At 41.8% G+C, this 19,849-nt stretch overlaps 1 protein-coding gene across 1 annotated transcript; it reads left to right on the top strand.

The window, feature by feature from the left end:
* Nucleotides 1-412: 412 nt before the first annotated feature.
* On the top strand, nt 413-16,386 carry Plac8l1 (PLAC8 like 1). Its single transcript, XM_028881711.2, has 4 exons — nt 413-1,720; nt 6,870-7,006; nt 14,227-14,363; nt 16,162-16,386. The coding sequence occupies exons 1-4, from the start codon at nt 1,602-1,604 to the stop codon at nt 16,300-16,302; spliced, it is 534 nt and encodes a 177-aa protein (XP_028737544.1). The 5' UTR covers nt 413-1,601; the 3' UTR covers nt 16,303-16,386.
* Nucleotides 16,387-19,849: the final 3,463 nt, after the last annotated feature.

Here is a 19,849-nt window from a genome sequence, read left to right as displayed (position 1 = left end):
CTGTGGGGGCTGGGGAATCACCTGGGAATGCTTTACCCATTAAACCTGGGCTTTTTCTAATTTGGTCTGATTTGGATTGCTGCATCGGCAGAGAGGCCTATTGGCAAAAAAAAAAGTATCAATACTGCTTTTTCAATTTTTTTTCCCTGCTTTTTCAGTTTTCAAGAGGAGGTGGTAATTTGTTCCTCTCATTCTTGTTCAGGGCTCTGCCACTAGCCACAGGAGTCTTCAGAGCACTTGAAATGTAGCTGGGCCATCATCTCCCAATGTGCTGTAACTGTAGTTTACATTCCAGATCTTAGAGTCTTTGTATGTAAAATGAATGCAAGATATTTCAATCATAATTTTTTTTTCCGCCCGCCCCGCCCCTCAATCATAATTTTTAAAATATGGATTGAAGGGGCTGGAACGGTGGCTCAGTGGTTAAGAGCACTGGCTGCTCTTCTAGAGAACCTGGTTCTGTTCTCCGCACCCACATGGTAGGTCACAGCTGTCTGTGACTCTGATCACAGGGGCCTCTTCTGGCCTTTGGACACCAGGCATGCTTATAATGTGCAGACATTCATGCACCCACACATAAAAAAAAAAAAGATTGAATGCCAAAATAGTGTGATCTCATATATGTTAAATGTAAGTTTACTTGTTTCTGTTTACTTTTGTTTCAAATGACTAACAGAGTTTAAAATGGCTCAGAATGTATTTCTATTAGCAACATGTCTAGAGGTTTGTTGAAATTCAGACTAAACATGACTTTCATTGCACCATTTGAAGATAAATTATCTGTTTGTTCAGTTTCTAAACTTGAAAAATTCCAGAATTCCCCTTGTTAATGGTACTTTATGACAACTTCCAGGATGTTTTGTCTCAGATACCTTCCTGCACAGTCACTACTTCTGGAGCTTTCATTGCAGGTGACCTCCCATTTTTCTAAAAACACTCTTAGAACTTTCAATTGTAAAGACACATTTTTGATACATTTGGCTTTTCCCAGGCATGTATGTGTTTTTTCCCCTTTGTTATTTAGAAATAATGGTTCAATACTTCTATACATTGGTGATGTCTGTCCAAAATCATTTTCTTAATGGTTTTCTGATCCTTTGAAGACTTTTTTTTGATAAGTAATCCCCAGGCTGGAAGACCTTTTTGTCCCTGCTTTTGAGTATATTATGGAATTGTTTGATCTTTCAGGATTGGGCCACTGGTCCTGATGATAAAGCCACCTTGCTGTCTAGTAGGGTAGAAAACTGCAGCTTCTGTGACAACATGGTGCTTAGTAGCACTTAACTAGGTAAATACTTAGTAAAGGTGTCTTTTAAAGCAAAGGATTTTCCTATCAAAGATAAGTCCCTTTTTTTAAATTTTGTATTTACATTGTATCTCCATTAGTCTCCCTTCGGATTAGAAAAAGGTAGAGGCCCTTTGTTAGACATGTGCTCATCTTTAAAAAGATACAGTGTCTCTCTATCAGACTGCTATGACCTCAGGTTCCAGAACATCAAGGCAACATTCTTTTAAAGGCATGCTTCACTTTGGTGTGACCCCAAGCTGAGAGCCAGTCTTCCTTGTTGTCCAAGGGAAAGGACAAGAAGACACTTCTCAGGATGAGCTGGCTCGGGCATCACCTCTCCAGGTGCCACGAGGACACTTCCTTGCTCAGGACACACATGCCACTCTTCTCACTCATATCATCTGAAGATGAGCATTTCATCTCCGACTTGAGGTAGGAAGTCGGGTGACTTTTCTCCCAGGTTTTACTGTTAGTTGGAATACCCAGCCAGTCTCTTTGTGAAAGGAGCCCAGGCAAGAACAGCGGCTTGTGGCGAGGGTGGGAGTTACCTAGCCCCATGTGTACTTGGAAAGGTGGCTACTGTGCTTGGCTCGTGAAAGAAGAACCGCTTGAGTTAAAGGAAATCTCTTCATTCTTAGTTTAAATTGTCCTATCCTGGCCAAGTGGAACTTTATTTCTGGTGACTGCCTGTGATTTCCACGCCTTTGACATAAACATATCAGAGATTTGACTTCGATTAAGAATTTGAAATAAACAAAGAGGCCTGAGTGGAAGGTACAATAAATTCTTAGCACTGCCCGTTTGGTTGAAGAATGAACAGAAGCTGCCCACACTGACGCATTCAAAGTGAGGACCGTCAACATTTGGTGGGGAGGGTGCCTGGCTTCTTAGGAGAGGGAGTTAGGACAGAGTGAAGCCAGAAAGAGGGATGGCGTATTGTACCAATCTGAAGCATTCCTAGGTAGGAGAATCCGATGAGACTTTGGCTACTGTCATCCCCGTTTCCCACTAAAGCTTCCCTCTGCTTTTGATGAGCATCTCCCTTGGTTTTCTCAGGACCATCTCGATTTTAGCACCAAAAGTTCTCTATCCTAGTTCTCTTTCCTCTATCCTGGAAAATTGAGATGGTGGATCATCCTGACTGCATTTCAAGATATATTGGCTTAAAAAAAAAAAAAACTGAACCAGGTGTCTCTGCCTTCTTTGTTCCCCAGAAAAGTGAAGAATGTCCATGTCACACACTGGATGTTAAAGTCATTTTAACACTAGCTGCCATCAACTGCATGCCTACCATGTACCAAGTACATGATACTGTTGAAGGTTCATGGCAGCCAAGAGCTAGAGTACTTAAAACGCTTTTGGAGGAGGAAGAAGAGACCAGAGCTGAGGGCAGTGATGGGGTCTTTCTTAAGCTTAAAGAATAGAATGCAGCTGAGCTGGATTTGAAATTCAGTGTGGACAAATCTGCTCTTTCTGCTTGTGAATGGACAGCGTCTCTGATTTGGCACAGTTCTGTGGCATCCGCTGCATCCATCATGTCCGAGCTTGTTCCTATTCTTCATGGTGGCATAAGCATCCTTTGGGGGTCATATGCAGACAAGCTGCCAAGAAGTTACAGTAACTACTTCATCTCATCTATAGCAGTCCCAGATTAAGATAGGCCATCCCCCTACCCCCCCACCCCCGCTCTTGCTTCTCTCTCTCTGCCCTCTCTCTCTCTCTCTCTCTCTCTCTCTCTCTCTCTCTCTCTCTCTCTCTCTCTCTCTCTAATTCTTATTCTGTTTTGATAGGGTTTTGCTCTGCAGGCTTCACTGGTCTCTAATTCTCCTGCCTTATTTTCCCAGGTACTGGGACTACAGTTGTGCTATGTCACACCTCGTCATCTTTCTGTTTTTAATGGGACTACTAAATGCCTGACACATAAAAAGTGCCAAGGGAAGGGCTGGCATTGTTATTTTAAGCATGACAGATGAACAATAAGCTTGAACTGAAACGTCTTTGCATCTATAAATCTAAACATTTTAATAAAAAAAAATCACCGAAGATTCAGAGTATTAGAACAGAGTTCTTATTGAGTTCAAAATTAAGCAAACTCACACACACACACACACACACACACACACACACACACACACAATTGTTTCCAACAAGTAAAAGTTATCTTCTCAGGCTTCTCAGTTATTTGATTTGGAGTAGATAGAAGACTGGCTTCCTTGCTGTGATAAAAGGTGCTATGCACATAATTTTAAGATAGAAGCAGAAAATTCTTGTCTAGGGCTGCAAGCTGTAAATGGTTCATTTGGGGAGGAAAAATCTTTCCAGGTGCTCAGCCCTCAGAAATCCCTTCACTAAAATCAAAGATGATTGAAGCTCTTAGCATAATGATGGAAGCCCTCACTGGTAGGCATCATGCAGCGAAGGAAATGCCTTGGATTGTGTAGAGATGTAGAAAGCTTTTAGGCTACCCTCTGCTTTTATTTCATCAGTTCACACCTGAGAGTTATGTCCTCCACTACAGAATTGAAACGCAGTTCAAGTTGCGTAATTTAGCCCAGAGGAGCTGGATTTGAGAAAGACTTGAGGACAATAGAAGAGACAGTGAATCTATTTGATCCAATCAGCAAATATTTATCGAGTACTCACTCAGTTTCAGGGTAGTGTGCTGGATGCTGGGCATGCAAAGAGGAACAACAGTATGTGCTTCCTGGCAATAAGGAGCTCACATGGAAGGGGATGAAATAGGACCAGTATGAAAGCAGATTCTTCAGGACCAGTTTCAAATGTTCATACATGGCTATGACAGAAGACCCTAGGCCAGGTGGAGTTAGTAACAACTAATTCCCTGAGTTCTGGAGGTTGGAGTCTCGGATTGGGGGATTACGGTTGGGTTCTGTGAGGCCTCTCCTGACTCATGGGGTACTTGCTTGGTGTCTCTTCATCAGTCCCATTAACTCAGGATTCTATCCCTCTGACCCACTGAACTTTACTTCCTAGGAGTCATCTCCATATACAGCCACACTGGGGGCTGGGGACTCAATATGATTTCAGGGAACATCTGTCAGTCCACAGAAATAATCCCTAACTCACTTCAGAACAAGCATCAACACATATATGTGCCATAAGTCTCTTTTTCTTCACATACATCTGAGTGGAAAACGAAAGGGTATTTTACAATTGTATTTTGAAATTATCTGGTTATAAGTAGTGATTAGCCACTGGCTGCTGCTTTTCATCAACTATGCCTCTTGAGAAACAAGAAAACCTTAAATGTATTTTCAAATACAATAAAATACTTGTGAGTTGGACTGAGTATGGTGACATAAGCCTTTAGCCCAGCACTCAGTAGGCAGAGCAAGTTCATCTCTATGAGTTCCAAGCCAGCAAGGACTACATCAGTCTGTCTCAAAATGGAACAACAAAAACACACCAAACAACAACAGAATTCATGAGTTTGAAATGGACATAATGTTAACTTTCAGTGTTTGATTTAGCATTAATTTTGTTTTACATGTTTTTCCAAGTCTTAAGAGCACATAAGATCTTAAATTGGTAATTAGATCCTAAGTATTATCTCTAACGCCTAACAGATAAAAGGATGAGGGGTGCTCTGGTGCTCAGAGACTCCAGCCCAGCCTCCCTTCTGAGCTCTTGTGTAGCATTCTCAGCTCTTTGTTTAGGATCTTGATGACTCACTGGGTCTTTGGACTAGGTGTGTTTCAAGCATCTTCCCTTCTTGCCTACCTCCTGTTCTGTTTTCCTTGCTGTCCTGTTGCGGAGACACCGCCTAGCTGGTGAAGACTTGGAAGCTATTGCAGTCACCAGTGGCCTCCAAGTCCACCAGGTGTCAGGTGGTAGCAGAATGCTTGCTTAAGAATTCCCTGGAAACCTGTTATGGTAGGAACTTCTGGACTTCTTTGGAGACCTATGCAGTTGGTCTGGGGCAAGCCTTTGGAACTTGTTTCAACAAGTTGTCCTGTTCGGTAATGCTTGGGCAAGCTATTAGCTTTCTTGTCACTGAGACAGAATGCATGATCTAAACAACTGAAAGAAAGACTTATGTATTTTGACTTATGATTTCAGAGATTTCAACCCATATTCCTCAGCCCTATGGACTATGGGCCCATGTTGAGTTCATCATGGTGGTGGGAACACATGAAGGAAGATAGTGTAGGATAGACAGGAAGCAGGGAGGGAGGAAGGGGCTGCTCTCTGGCCCCTTTAAAGGCGACCTTCAAAGGCATGACCAGCCCCCTTCACAAGGCAAAACCTTCAAAGGTGTGATCCCAGTGAAGTACTTCTTCCAAATAGGCCTTACCACCTAAAGTTTCCAGAACCTCTCCAAATCATACCACCAGCTGGGGACCTTCAACACAACAACAACAAGAGCATGAACTGAATGGAATGAAAAAGACATACTATATCATAACATCTCATTGATTTTATTGCTCCAAATTGGATCTGGAGGGCTCCCCAGCTGTTTACCCCCAGGGCAATACAATCTTATGATTGGTCAGACTTGTTTCACTTTGACTTCTAAGGCATCTAGAACTTGGTGACAGCAACAATGGTTCCTGGGGAAATGGTGTCGTGTCTTGTTCATTTAATTGTGAATGTGAGGCAGGTTCCTTCCTTAATTTTCCATAGCACATCAGAGATCAGGTGCAAATGTTTCATGAGGCTTGCTGTAGGAGAGTCATACAACAAGGTAATGACAACATGGTGCAGGCTCAGACTCATTCTACACCCCACTGACTCCAAGTTGACCCAACTTTCCCATGAACCTTGAAGCAGCTTACCTTCATCGACAGAAATGACAGTTGCCATTTCCATGACTGAAATTCAGGCCAGACTTTCCACCTCAGAAAGAGGAGCGTGTTTTTTCCCTCACTTCACTGTGGCATCCCAGTCCCTTGAGCATTTGTTGACTAACCTAGAATTGCAGAAAAGTGGAAGTATCCATTCTCCTCAGGGAAAATCAGCTCCAAGTTAAAATTGTGGGGTGTTCTGCATCGGGGCCATCCACATGTCAGCTCCAGTAGCTGAGTCCCGGTTCTAGCTGCTCTCTCAGTTCCCCATCATTCTTTCTTTAGCAGATGCTCACCACTCTTGGGTTATAGCTTACTTCACCTGTGGTGCACCCTCTGGAGACAGTAAATTAATTATATGTCTTTCAGTTGGTGCAATAAGCTCCATGAGATAGTGTTCCCTTCTGAAGAGACAGGAAGTAGGAGCTTAAACCACTTAGCTGAGGCCATGTCACCAGGGAAGGACATGCTGGCATCTGACCTGATGTCTCTTTGTTTCAAGTTTGTGGATTTAGCTATTATGAAGCCCTGGCAAAGATTGAGGTGATAGATTGGACATTGAACTTGAGTGATAGGTTGGTCCTTAATGGGCCAAAAAAATTAAAAAGTCAGAGAAGGCATGCTGAAAGAGGGGGCTGATGGAGTCAGCCTGGATTATGAATCAGTCTCTTGGCACCATGGGTCTCTGATCTCTTCTTTATTGTTCTGTCTTGATCAATGGTTATCATTCTTCAGCATCTTTGCTAACAAGTTAATCATCATCCTCGACTCTCCAGGAGCCAAGTACCAGCTCGTGCCGTGGTGAAGCAACCTATCCGCGGAGCCAGCGGCAGGACCACGGTCACAGCTATTGTTCAGACTGGTGGAGACTGGAGCACCGGCCTCTTCAGTGTCTGCAGAGATAGGAAAATCTGTACGGGTTTCCTTTTCACTCACGCTCCTCCTTACCATTTTCTCCCATGAGATATCAGTAAGTGGGAAAAGCTACCCCAGCACAAGGTCAGAAAGTAAATGATTTCAGTTGAACTAGACTAGTCTGGTGTCTCAAGCCTACTCCTGAGTTAGGGGGAAAAAATCATGGTTTTCAACAATGTAGACACATTCACAGGATAATTGCTATTTTCAAAGATTTTTTTAAAATTTAAATGGTACAATCCATTGTTGGCAAAAATACATATAGCTCCCTTGTCCACTAGATAGGAGAGTGTGAGCTGATAGAAAATAGCAAGGGTTATAGTAGCTGTTTACCTGATAACTACATTTCTTAGTAGGAGCCCAGTCTGAGGAAATACATTATGATGCAACATTTACCATGAACATTAACACTGAAGCATTGGTTACTGTAGCAAAGCTTGGAACAGCATATATATTGCATCCATCCACTGAATTATGCACCTATGAAAAGTCATGTAGTAGAGTACATTTAATGAGTAAAAAGATCATTTGTGTACAGTTTTGTTTTTATTCATTAATTTATTTTTTGAGATAGGGTCTCGCTGTGCTTCCTAGGCTGGTCTGGAACTCTTAGAGATCCACCTGCCTCTGTCTCCTGAGTGCTAGAACTAAAGATGCATGGTACCACACCTGGCTTGCATATGGTTTTGGGTTTAAGAAGCCGAGTGAGTGCAAAACTGTGTTCATCAAGTTCCATCTGGAGGAAGTGAAAGCATTTAGAAAAATATAGAAGGATACAAATACTATTATTTACAGCAGATGTCTCCAGATGGCAGGCTAACATACGCATTTCATTTTTTAAATTATCTTCAGTATCTCCATGAAGAATATACATTACTCTTGTAACAAGAATGATCTGAAAGGAAACCCCCTTTGTTGACTGAGGTCTTTTCTGGCTCTGGTTCAGTTGTCAAGAAGTTCTAGTTTCAGGACTGACCTCTGGCTCAGAGCAAAGGCACACTGAACCTCTGTTTATCTCACCTGCTGGGTGTCACCATCCAAGAACCTGTGAGAAGCCAGTATGTGTCCTGCCTTCTGTCTACCCTGTTCTCCCTGGAGGCAGCTACTCCTATGTTAAGAGTCTAGATAGAGTCCACATACTTAGGCATCTATGGAGAGATTTTAAAAGAAAATATACTTTAAAATTTAAAAACACCATTTAATGATCATAAAAAAGAAAAATATAAAAAGACAACCAAAGGACAGAACAGTATCTATAGGTGTGGATGTTTTGGTGCTCCCCGCTCCCCCACACCGGCTCCCCAGATCCCTTATATTTGTGCATAATTTACATAAATGGAAGAATTATACATGCACATTGCTAGACACCTTTGTTTTAATGTCACACACATTCAGGTGATCATACCACAAATGCACATCTGGAGCTAATTTCTTAAATTGCTTTATGAATCCCTTTGTACCTCAGTTTATTTATGCAGAAACTCCTATTGGTGGACCTTTATGTGGTTTATGCAAACCAATGCTGTGTGACTGTCCTTGTTCAGATGCCATTTTTGCATAGTGTGAGGATATCTGTCTTGGGTAATTGCTAATGAGTAAACTTGCTGACCAAACCGAACATGCCTCTTTAAATTCTGGTAGGCGTTGCCGAGTGGCTTTCCTTCTGGAAGGTGAATTTGTTTACACTCCCACTGGCAATGCATGCATGAGCTTTGTTCCTCTCTAGAGCATCTTATTATTGGAAGGCTCGGCTCCCTTGCAATAACTGATCTGAAATGTGCTGTGCTCAAGTTTCCACCCGCCTTGCCTACTTCTGCTCTCTGGGCCTCTACACCACGGCTTCTTGTCTTTGTCTTGACTTGCCTGTGAGTTGGAAGAATGGCAATCCACACACAAGGATAGAGAACAGGCCTGGGTTTAGGTAGGCTGTGGAAGTAAAGGAAAAGACTGAATGTGTGCCACAAATCCCTATTGACCTTGAGCTCCGTAAAAGAAGAAAATATATGACTAATATGCTGTTGGTACATTCACCTTATAAAAAATGAGATGTTACAGAAAAAGGATCCTTGTCTCTTTGTAAATACCAATTTGGGCTTGTAAACAAGAGCAGCAACAAGAATCAATTGGGAAGATTCCCTTCCAGGTATTTTACCTGCGTATCCATTAGCAATATATGTTACTGCTTTGTAACTCTTTAAGCAAAGTGTAAATGGTATTAAACTTATGCAATTTGATTTGTTTAAATTCAAATTAGTCTTAGAGGCTTAACTATATTGGTACTTAACTGATTTTTTAAAATCATTCTTTTAAAAAAGTGTGTGTGTGTGTGTGTGTGTGTGTGTGTGTGCGCGCGTGTGTGTGTGTGTGTGTGTGTGTGTGTGTGTGTGTGTGTGTGTAGTGTGGTGTGTGTGGCGTATGCAGGTGTGGGTACCAGTGTGCATGGACAGAGGCCAGAGGAGGACATCTGATATCCTCTCTATTAGACTCCATTTTATGCTCCTCTGAGACTGGGCCTCTCATTGAACCTAGAGCTAGAAAGGCAGCCACCAAGCCCCGCCACTCCTCTTGTCTCTGTGTCCTGGCATTTCAGGTATGTATGCTGGCTTGTGACGTGGGTGCTGGGATCCAAACTCAGGTCCTCATGGCTGCACAGCAAGCGTTTGTAACCACCGAGCCACCTCTCCAGTCCTCTTACCACGTTCTCAGTGGTTGCCTGCTCCTGCTCTGTTTGTTCTTTAGCCTACCGACGTACATTTACATTTTTAGATTTTGTGATCTAGACCGTGCTGCAGTGACTATCCTTGCAGCTGTCTTTTTGTGCAATTGCATAAGCATTGCTCTAGGCCCTGATAAGTGAAATTATTCATTCCTGGAGTGTTTTAAGTCTTAATAGATTGAGCAAAGTTATCATCTAATGTGGTTAGGCCAATTTCCACATCCATGTATTGTTACTTTATGTCCTCAAACATACATTAAAAATGAGGCATTCTTGTGAGTAGCAAGTGGCTTCTGATAGCATTAACATGCCTTTCTAATGACATTATTATTGGCCATTGGTATTTCCTTCTCAGCAAGCTACCCACTCATGCCCTGTGCCATTTTTTTCTCTTCTGTTTTCTTTTATCTATGGATTTATAAGAGTGCCTCCCACATTCTAGATGCTTACCCTGGCCTCCGCTATCACTGCAGAGCCTCCCCTTCAGAAAAAGGATCCCATCCTTCTACTCTTGTGCATCCCTTCTTGGGGTCTAGTCTGAGTGTTCTCATCTCCGACCACATTCCTCCCCATGCAGAGCAGTGACACTTGGCTCAGAGGGTCCTGAAAATATTCACATGAATTCAGACCATCCCACAGGGATAAATATAATGGGCATACTGTCCTGGAATACACAAACCCTTTTGCATTATGATAGGAAAGAAATGTAAAACGTGAGAACATATGGACATATGTATAGTACTACAGTTTTGCGTATCAATCTCCTGGAGTTCAAATCTGGTCTCTGCCCTTCACTAATAATATTAATAAACTTAGAGACAATTACTTAGTTATGGAGAGTATGTGAAGTCATTTATAAAATGGGACTAGTAAGAGGACCTATTTTATGCATCGATTGGGTTTCTGAGATAGAGTCTTAGTAAGCACAGGCTCTTCTAGAATTTCCTGTGTATCCCAGGCTGTCCTTGAACTCATGATCCTACTGTCTCAGTACCACAAGTACTGTGGTTATGGGGCAGGATATCATGTAGATCTAAAAAGTGCCAGGCAGTGGTGGCACATGCCTTTAATCCCAGCACTCGGGAGGCAGAGGCAGGCAGGCAGATCTCTTGAGTTTGAGGCCAGCCTGGTCTACATAGTGAGTTCCAGGACAGCCAGCAATATACACACACACACACACACACACACACACACACACACAAAAAAAAAAAAAAAAAGAAAAGAAAAAGTGCCTAGTTTATATGATTATTTTAAATATTAAATGAACTAACGTGCAAAATGTTTAAACAAAAGAAAAAGTGCCTAGTTTATATGATTATTTCAAAGATTAAATGAACTAACATGTGCAAAATGTTTTCAGCAAGAGCTTGCTTGGCACATAGCGAACTCTTTATAAACATTAGCTATTGTGAAATAAAAGTTTGAGCTTCATACATTTTTTTTTAAAAAACCACAGCTGACTTCTAGCTCAAGGTGGTTGAATTTGAGTATTGTGGTTTGAATGAGAATGCTCCCCATAAGCTCACATTTCAATGCTTGGCCCCCAGATGGTGGAACTATTTGGGAAGGATTAGGAGGTATAGCCTTGTAGGAGGAGGTGTCACTTTTTTTTTTTTTTTTTTAAGGGATGAGCTTTGAGGTTTCAAAAGTTCACATCATTCGCAGTTAGCTCTTTCTCTGCCTCTTGCTGTGGATCTGATGTAAGCTCCCAGCTGCTGCTCTAGTACCATGTCTGCCTGTCTGTCGTCATGCTCCCCATCATGATGGGCATGAACTCTAACTAACCCCCGAAACCATGAGCCCCAATTAAATGTTTCCTTTTAGAATTTGCTGCAATCCTGGTGTTTTGTCACCTCAGTAGAAAAGTAAGACAAGTATCTAAAAAGAACACTTACATAGCATGGTTATCTGACAGAAAGATTAAAAATCAACTGACCAACCAACAAACAAAAAACCCAGAATGTGGGTACTAACATGGTGTAGAAATGCTGCGGCACAATCAACTTCTTTACAGGGTGTGGTACAGCTCAGAGACGTGTGAACAGAATTGATCTGGTGCTTCATTTGCCAGCCTTACAATTAGGCAAATTTTTATTAATTGCTTTATTTACAGGAATTTACAGTATTTCATAATCTTCACAGAATGTGCCATTGATTTCAAATTGCCCTAATTCAAGGTTGCAGGTGCTGGGAGCCCTCTGTGCTTGCTGCAAGTTTGCTAGACCTTTTGCTGTTTTCCAAACTGTTCAGGCTAGTTGTCAGTGCTGGACAGAGTCTCCTGTCCTGCTTGGGAATTATTTTTTAGTGCTGGGGACTGATCTTTGTGCATTCTAGGCAAGTACACTACCATGGAGCCATATCCCCAGTCAGAATTTTTTTTTTTTTAATTGAGGTTAAAATGTCTCAGAATTACTTGAGGCTATACTTTGAGCTACATGGTACCTTTGTATCTGGGGCACCAGAAGCTGTGGTGACTAACACTTCACACATGCTACAATGGCTAAAATTAAAATTCTGACAATAGCAAATGCTGGCAATGATGTCATTCCTTTGGAAGTCTTGAATGTTGCCAGAGGGGGTACAGAATAGTACAAATGCTTTGGAGAACTATTTCTCTATATTTGTAAAATTAAACATATGACCTAGCAGTTCCACTCTCAGGAAACTACTCAAATAAAATTAAGGCATATATCCACACACAGAATTGGAGGTATGTCCAAATAAAGTCTTACCTGGGAGTATGCATAGTGGTATTGATATCAAAAAATGGAGCAATAAAATGTTGATTAGTTGGAGAACAAACAGATTGTAGAATATTCATACAATGAGATGCTACTTATTGAACAGTAAAAAACTACAGAGTCATATAACAACATGAGTAAACCTAAAAAAAAGTCATGATATTGAACAAAAACAAAACAGTTATAAAAGTAAATGTGATTCTCTTGAGCTGAGAGAGGGCAAATTTTACTTATAGGGATAGAAATCATGGCTGTGTTTCTCCCAGAAGTAGGGGTGGTAAGGGTGGGATTTCCTATTATATTGGTGAATGCAGTTATTAATGCCACCCAAAGTGAACATTTAAGATTTGTGCATTTTCATATATAAAATTCCTCTTGATTAAAATGTTTAGCATGTATGCTGCATTTTTTTTTGTTAACATGACATGAGCTAACATCATTTGAGAGGTGGAAACCTCAATTAAGAAAATGCCTCCATATGATTGGGCTGTAGGCAGGCCTGTAGGGCCTTTTCTTAATTATGATTGATGTGGGAGTGCCCAGCCCATTGTGGATGGTTCCATCCCTGTGCTGGTGGTCTGGAGTTCTATAAGAAATCAGATTGAGCAAGCCACGAGGAGCAAGCCAGTAAGAAGCACCCTACCATGGCCTCTGCATCAGCTCCTGCCTCCAGGTTCCTGCCCTATTTGAGTGCCTGTTCTGACTACCTTCAGTGAAGAAAATTTAGAAACATAAGCCAAATAAACACTTTCCTCCCCAAATCGGTTTGGCCATGGTGTTTCATCACAGCAATGACAACCCTAAATAAGTCAGTATGTTTCCCAAGACTGGTTATCATGGCGTTTTTGTTGGCTCATAGTCCTGATTATTTGAAGTCATTGGGGTTGTCATCTTTTTGCAGTTTCAGGTGGTGTAACTTCTTAACTGCACGCCAGGAGCTCTTAACTTGTGCCCCATTAATAGTTTTCAATGACTCTATGAACTCCATGAAAAGGAATGCACAATTTGCCTGCCCATGTGTGTGTATTTTTTTTTCCCTTCTGGAGCAAGTTGATAACAGCCATTATATTCCCAAAAGGCTCTGTGGCCTCAAACATCATTAGATAGAATCCATGTTAGAAAGTCTACTCAGTCTGTGTAGCAACCCATACCAATAGTGAATGGTGAATGAAGTAATAAGTGGAAACCATTTCCAGTGGACACTCAAGGGTCCAGTTGCCTAATAGTTTACAGATTAAAATGGACAAATGTCAGTGGCTCTGTGAAGCTAACAAAAAATTAGAATAACCTCTGACTTGAGAAATAGGATAAAAACCTGGTAAGAATAGGAAGCAGATTCAGTGCCTCCCCAAAAGTTTTTTTTATCATTTTTATAGAAAGGGATATTCATTATCCAAGAATAGTCTAGTGTTCTAGGTCCATGATGAAATTGGATAGAAAAGCATAACAAGTATCAGTTATGATTCAAAAATTACTTAATGTTTTTGACAGAAAAAAATCCAGTTGCCATAATCAACACTAACAGAATTGTGTCAGGTTCAGCTTTGGCAATATTTAACAAAAGAACACAGTTTTGATGTGGCTTGGTAATGGCAATTTTCTAGCTCCGAGTTTTGAGAATTGTTATTCATTCTTTGTCCCTGGTTACAGGCAGACAATGCAGTGTTGAATTGATGGCACAGGGTTGCGAATCTGTTTAAAATGGGAAGTCATTCCCTGAATATCTGAGAATGCTGGTTTACTTTTATGTGCAATTGACAGGTTTCTGTGGTCTCTTTTGTCCCATGTGTCTTGAGTGTGACACTGCCAGGCATTATGGAGAGTGTCTTTGTTGGCCACTGTTACCAGGGTCTACCTTTGCATTGAGAATTGGCACCAGAGAGAGACATAAGATACAGGTAAGGGCAATTGAGGCATGTGTGAATATTTATGAGAACTTAGATGCTTTTCAAACCTATGATTTCCCAAAGTGATTGGGAAAGAGAGGGGATATATATATATATAATGTGTGTGTGTGTGTGTGTGTGTGTGTGTGTGTGTGTGTGTGTGTGAAGATGCCTAAAAATCTCACATTTAATGGAAAACTGTGGAGAATGAAAGTTCTGATTTCATTATTTGCTAGAAGTTATTACTTAACTGAAATGCTGTATAATGAAGGATATTTCCAAAAGGAAATAATAATGCTGGTTGTTGGTCAACAGTTTTGGTCAAATCACGGGCTAACTTACGCTTCCTGGGATATACTTTGATGCACAGAAAGAGGAGGTTGTAGCCACTGTCCCCTCCCATCTACAAAAATAAAACCACACCCAAGTCTCTTATTACTTCAAGACAGGGCAGATGGAATCAAACCTAAGTACTTGTGAGGTCCAACTTAAAGTGTAGCCCATGTGATGCATGTACAATTTACTTTGGTGGTTCCTTGGCATCCTTAACTTCTAGTAGAGCCAAGACTGGAGTCTGTGAGAGGGTGAGGAGAGGTGGGTGACAACACATACAGACACAGAGGGAAACTTCTGCATTGGATACATAGGCACAGGCACACAGAGACACAGATAGACACAGACAGACAGACAGACAGATGCTCTCTCTCTTTGTTTCTCTCTCACACACCTAGTATTTAGGTATTTTGTGGGGTGATCTCTACAGTACCTTTCTATGTGAACAAAACAAGACACAGACTTGTGTAACTATTCACACATAAGGATGATACGTGTATATGTTTAGGCCGATACAGTTTGCCTGGAAATGTAACTGGTAACCAATGATTGTCCCCAGGCAGGTAGTTGAGTGGCTGGGGACAGCTCTGGGGGAGGAGGGGGGAGATTTTCCTTTTCACTTTCACCCCTTTTTACTATGGGGATTTGGGACCATTCTATTTATTACCTGAAGGGACACTAGCCCACTAGAGTATGTGGCTCTGGCAGTCCTTGCCCTTCTCCCTGATTCCTCTGCCTTGCTAAAAACCATTAGATTGCATTCTTAAAGCTAGCCGCCAAGGTCTGTTCCTTTATGTGGTCACTTCCTCCTCCTGAGGCTGACCACCAAGGTCCAGGTATGAAAATATTGAAGTCCAGCAATCAAAAGCCCCCTTAGCTCATCTAATTAACGTGCTCAATTAAAATTAAACACCTCACCCTAACACGGGGTTTCCCATTTTACCTTTAAAAGCTGCCATTTTCTTATGTGCCACGTCTGTCTTCTCCCCGTCCAGTGGCAGTCCTTTGTCTGTCCCCCCTCCCCAGGGATAAATACTCCTGCCCTTCTCCCTTGTTCCCTTTCCCTTCTCCCTGGTCCTCTATCTCTTGTGTGTTTTCTCTTATTCCTTGTCCTCTGTCCTTCTGGGCCAAACAAATCTTTGTGCTGAGAACTTAGTTTTGGGGTCCTGAGCTGATACTTTTCCTTTCATTACCTACTACAGAAGATAAATATGATGATTCTAAGAGACACTAAAAAGAAAAATCTGAGATTTCAGTAAGAAACACGTGTCAAAAATCGAAGGGGCAGGGCTCTGAAGTGCAGATATTGGCCAGCCACTGCTTGACACTTCGACTTTCCAGTGTCCTAAGTGTTGACTTAAGGATTTGGTGGATCTTGGAAGCAGAGGGTGGGATGGGCCAGCAGGTAACATTACTCAGGTCCTTGAGAAACCAACAGTCCTGTATCAATGCCAATAGTAACCAAGTCTTGCCCTAGGGGACACTCTGTGAAGACTGGATGGTGGTGCATTGCTGCTGGCCTTTCTCGGTCTGTCAGGTGGCCCGAGAACTCAAGATGAGAACCCCCCAGCTCTACGAAATCTGTGCAGTGCAAGCACCCAAGGACACCCTGGTTTGACAGCACCCCTGCCCTCCCTCTCCCACCCTTTCCTCTCCAACCTGTCTCAGATTGTTTTTTATTCATTAGGCTCTCACTGGAATAGAATAAATGATTTACTCACCGCTGCCCCTGCTGTGTGGATTCCCCTGAGGTCTTGAGTATTTTCTGACTCTGCTACTTCGGTCCAGCTCTGCACAGTACCTTCTAGTGTCCCTTCAGTACCCTGGGTTTTGGGAGGTTGACTTTTCACCTAGTTTTCTGATGCCATCCTTTCCTGAGAGGTGACTGTGAGGCTAGAAAAATTCCCATGTATCTTTATTGTATCGATCCACTTTCAGTGATGTTGATGTATCCGTGATTAAGCAGGTACCCGTGTCTTTGAAACAGTAAGCCATTGCCCTTGCCCTGGCCCAGCTCCTTGAGTCTTAGTTGCACAAGAAGAAAGTCTGAAGTCGGTGCTGATCTTGAACTCTTCTCCAAAACTTGCAGGCTCCTTGCTCCAGGCTCAAAAATCACAATTGGGCAAACTTTGCGGATTAAATTGTATTTCCTGCTTCTCCTACACTCCACAAAATATAGCTTGCAGCCCAACCCCTGGTACCTGTGAAGGAGACTTTATCTGGAAACAGTCTTTGCAAATGTGATGAAATTAAGATGAGGTCAGCTGGATGAGGCCCTCATCCAGCATGACAGGTGTTCTTTAAAGAAGAGGGAGAGGTAGAGACACACATGTGAAGTCACATGAAGACTGTGGGGGAGACTGAAGTAATGATGCTACCAGGCAAGGACTGCTTAGGGATGCTGAAGCTGGAAGAGGCAAGGGAGAATCCAGCCCAGAGGTGTGGAGGAAACATGGTCCTGCCAATATCCTGCACTACAAGTCAAGCCATGTAGTACTGTGTGGAGTGAGTAGCATTAAGGACTCAGTAAATACACTAGTTCTCTCTCTGTCTATCTCTCTCTGTCTTTCTCTCTCTCTTCCTTTGTTTTTATTTATTTATTTTTTATTTTTTTATTTCTCTGTGTAGCCTTGGCTGTCCTGGAACTCACTCTTTAGACTAGGCTGTCCTCAAGAGATTCCCCTGCTTCTGCCTCCCAAGTGCTGGAATTAAAGGCATGTGCCACTACTGCCTGGCTTTTTTTTGGGGGGGGAGGGGGCATAAATGAATGGAACATAAATTCATAATACCAGCCAACAAGTTTATGAGTTTATAAGTCATAACAAGGTAAACATACTGGAAAGTGTGCTTATAATAATCATAGCATAGCTTAACCTCCATAAAGCATCTGGTCTACACCCAGAAGACTTCACAACCAATGGACACCTTGAAGTAAACCTAGCTCTAATAAACACAAATGGAACAGTTTATAATATCATAAACTAAAACACCCAAACCAAAAGAAGGATTGGAGAAAGAAACTTTTTTTTTAGGAACTATAGAGAAAGTACCGTAAGGGTAAGATGAAAGATATATTAAAAGTAAAAACAGCCGAGCGGTGGTGGCGCACGCCTTTAATCCCAGCACTAGGGAGGCAGAGCCAGGCGGATCTCTGTGAGTTCGAGGCCAGCCTGGGCTACCAAGTGAGTTCCAGGAAAGGCACAAAGCTACACAGAGAAACCCTGTCTCAAAAAACCAAAAATAAATAAATAAATAAAATAAAAGTAAAAACAAGCGAAAATTAAACCTTGTCCTTTTGCATAATGAGTTAACTAGAAAATCCCTACGAGGACTTTAGCTAGAAGCCCTGAAACCAAATGAGCTACCTAAGAGCAATTTCAAGAATGAGCCCATCTATGTAGCAATAGTGGGACAACTTTTAAGTAGAGGTAAAAAACCTAATGAGCTTGGTAATAGCTGATTACCCAATAATGACACTATTGATAATTTATGGCTGTGGTGGATGGAAAGAAAATGGCCCCCAAAGGGAGTGGCACTATTATTAGGTGTGGCCTTGTTGGAGGAAGTGTGTCACTGTGGAGGTCTCATATATGTTCAGGCCATACCCAGTGAGACAGAGCACTTCCTGTTGCCTGTGGATCAAGATGTAAGAACTCTTAGCTCCTCCTCTAGCACCATGCCTGCGTGCATGCTGCCATGTCCTGCCATGATGATAATAGACAAAACCTCTGAAACTGTAAGCCACCTCATTGAATGTTTTCCTTTATAAGAGTTGCCATGGTCATGTGTCTCTTCACAGCAATAGAAACCCTGAGACAATGACTATCTTACGTTTGGAGCAAATTGTATGAATTTTTATTTATAGTTGGGGCATAAAGTTTCTTTACTGCTGAGCTATCTCTCCAGCTAGATGTAAACTTTCTTTTAAAATTAAAAGGAAATTATTGTATGCGTGTGGGTGTTTTGCCTGCATGTATATCTGTATACTATTTGTATACCTGATGCCCATAGAGGCCAGAAGGCATCCACCCCCTGGAAATGGAGTTACAGATGGTTGTGAGCTCTCATGTGAGTGCTTGGAGATGAACTTGGGTCTTCTGGAAGGGCCAATGCTTTCATGTCTGAGCCATCTCTCAAGGCCTGTAAAATTTCTTTTAAAATTAAATTCTCCGTGAAAATGGAGTCAGTTAAATAGGCATGATAGTTCTCACCTGCAATTCCAGCACTTGGAGGACTAACTCAGGAGAATTGCCATCATTCAAAATAAAGTAAGTTAATAGCATAGCTGGGTGGTGGATATAGCAAATACTCTGAAGGGGTAAAACTCTGATTTCAAAAAAAATAATTGTGCTAATTATTATTCTTGCGTATTGTGTTGTATGTTCACTCGTGGTGTCCGTGTGCCATGGAGTGCATTTGGAGACCAGAGGGCAACTTTTGGGAGTCTTATCATGGGTTACAGGATGGAACTTAAATGATCAGGCTTGTACGTTAAGTGTTTTTACTGACTGAGCTATCTCAATGGCCCAACACTAACAAGCTCAAAGTGCTCTGAATATTTTGAGTTATTCAGCCCTTAATATTTCTTCTTGATGAACACTTCAGAAAAGAGGCCTGGGCCCCGGAAATGCAAGTGACCTTCCCAAGGCCCTGTCGCTCCTTAAGCCCACATGGTTGCTCAGACCAGAATCTTTTTTACAGAGGTGAATTCTTCATAGTCACCTTTGCCAGATATACATGCAGGCAAAACACCCACATGCATACAATAATTCCTTTTGAATTCTAGAAGAAAGTTTACATCTAGCTGGAGAGATAGCTCAGCAATTAAGAAACTTTATGCCCCAACTATAAATAGAAAGTAGTACAGTTTGCTACAAATATAAGATAGTCATTGTCTTAGAGTTTCTATTGCTGTGAAGAGACACGTGACCACGACAACTCTCTGTCCCTAATCATTTCCACAAAATCACTTTTGGATGCTCAGAGCAGTTGCTAGGAGCTGGACCTCTTGGGGAAAGATTAAATGATCCGTGCCGACATTTAATCTGTGATCAACCAACAATGGGAAAAAAGCAGATGCGGTGGAGAAGATGGTTAAACGAAAATACCCTGTTTTCATTGTTTCACGCTAAAACACCTACCAGGCTTCATGGGCTCAAATTGGC

Source organism: Peromyscus leucopus, chromosome 19 (genome assembly GCF_004664715.2).
Source record: "Peromyscus leucopus breed LL Stock chromosome 19, UCI_PerLeu_2.1, whole genome shotgun sequence".
Lineage (NCBI taxonomy): Eukaryota > Metazoa > Chordata > Mammalia > Rodentia > Cricetidae > Peromyscus > Peromyscus leucopus.
This window is presented reverse-complemented; position numbering and strand designations above follow the sequence as displayed.

What these genes read in the sequence shown, in the direction of transcription:
- Plac8l1 (XM_028881711.2), top strand. Translation starts at nt 1,602, where the DNA reads ATGAGCTGGCTCGGGCATCACCTCTCCAGGTGCCACGAGGACACTTCC. An exon ending in CATTTCATCTCCGACTTGAG is followed by an intron (nt 1,721 to 6,869) that starts GTAGGAAGTCGG and finishes TCGACTCTCCAG; the next exon opens with GAGCCAAGTACCAGCTCGTG. An exon ending in CTGCAGAGATAGGAAAATCT is followed by an intron (nt 7,007 to 14,226) that starts GTACGGGTTTCC and finishes TGCAATTGACAG; the next exon opens with GTTTCTGTGGTCTCTTTTGT.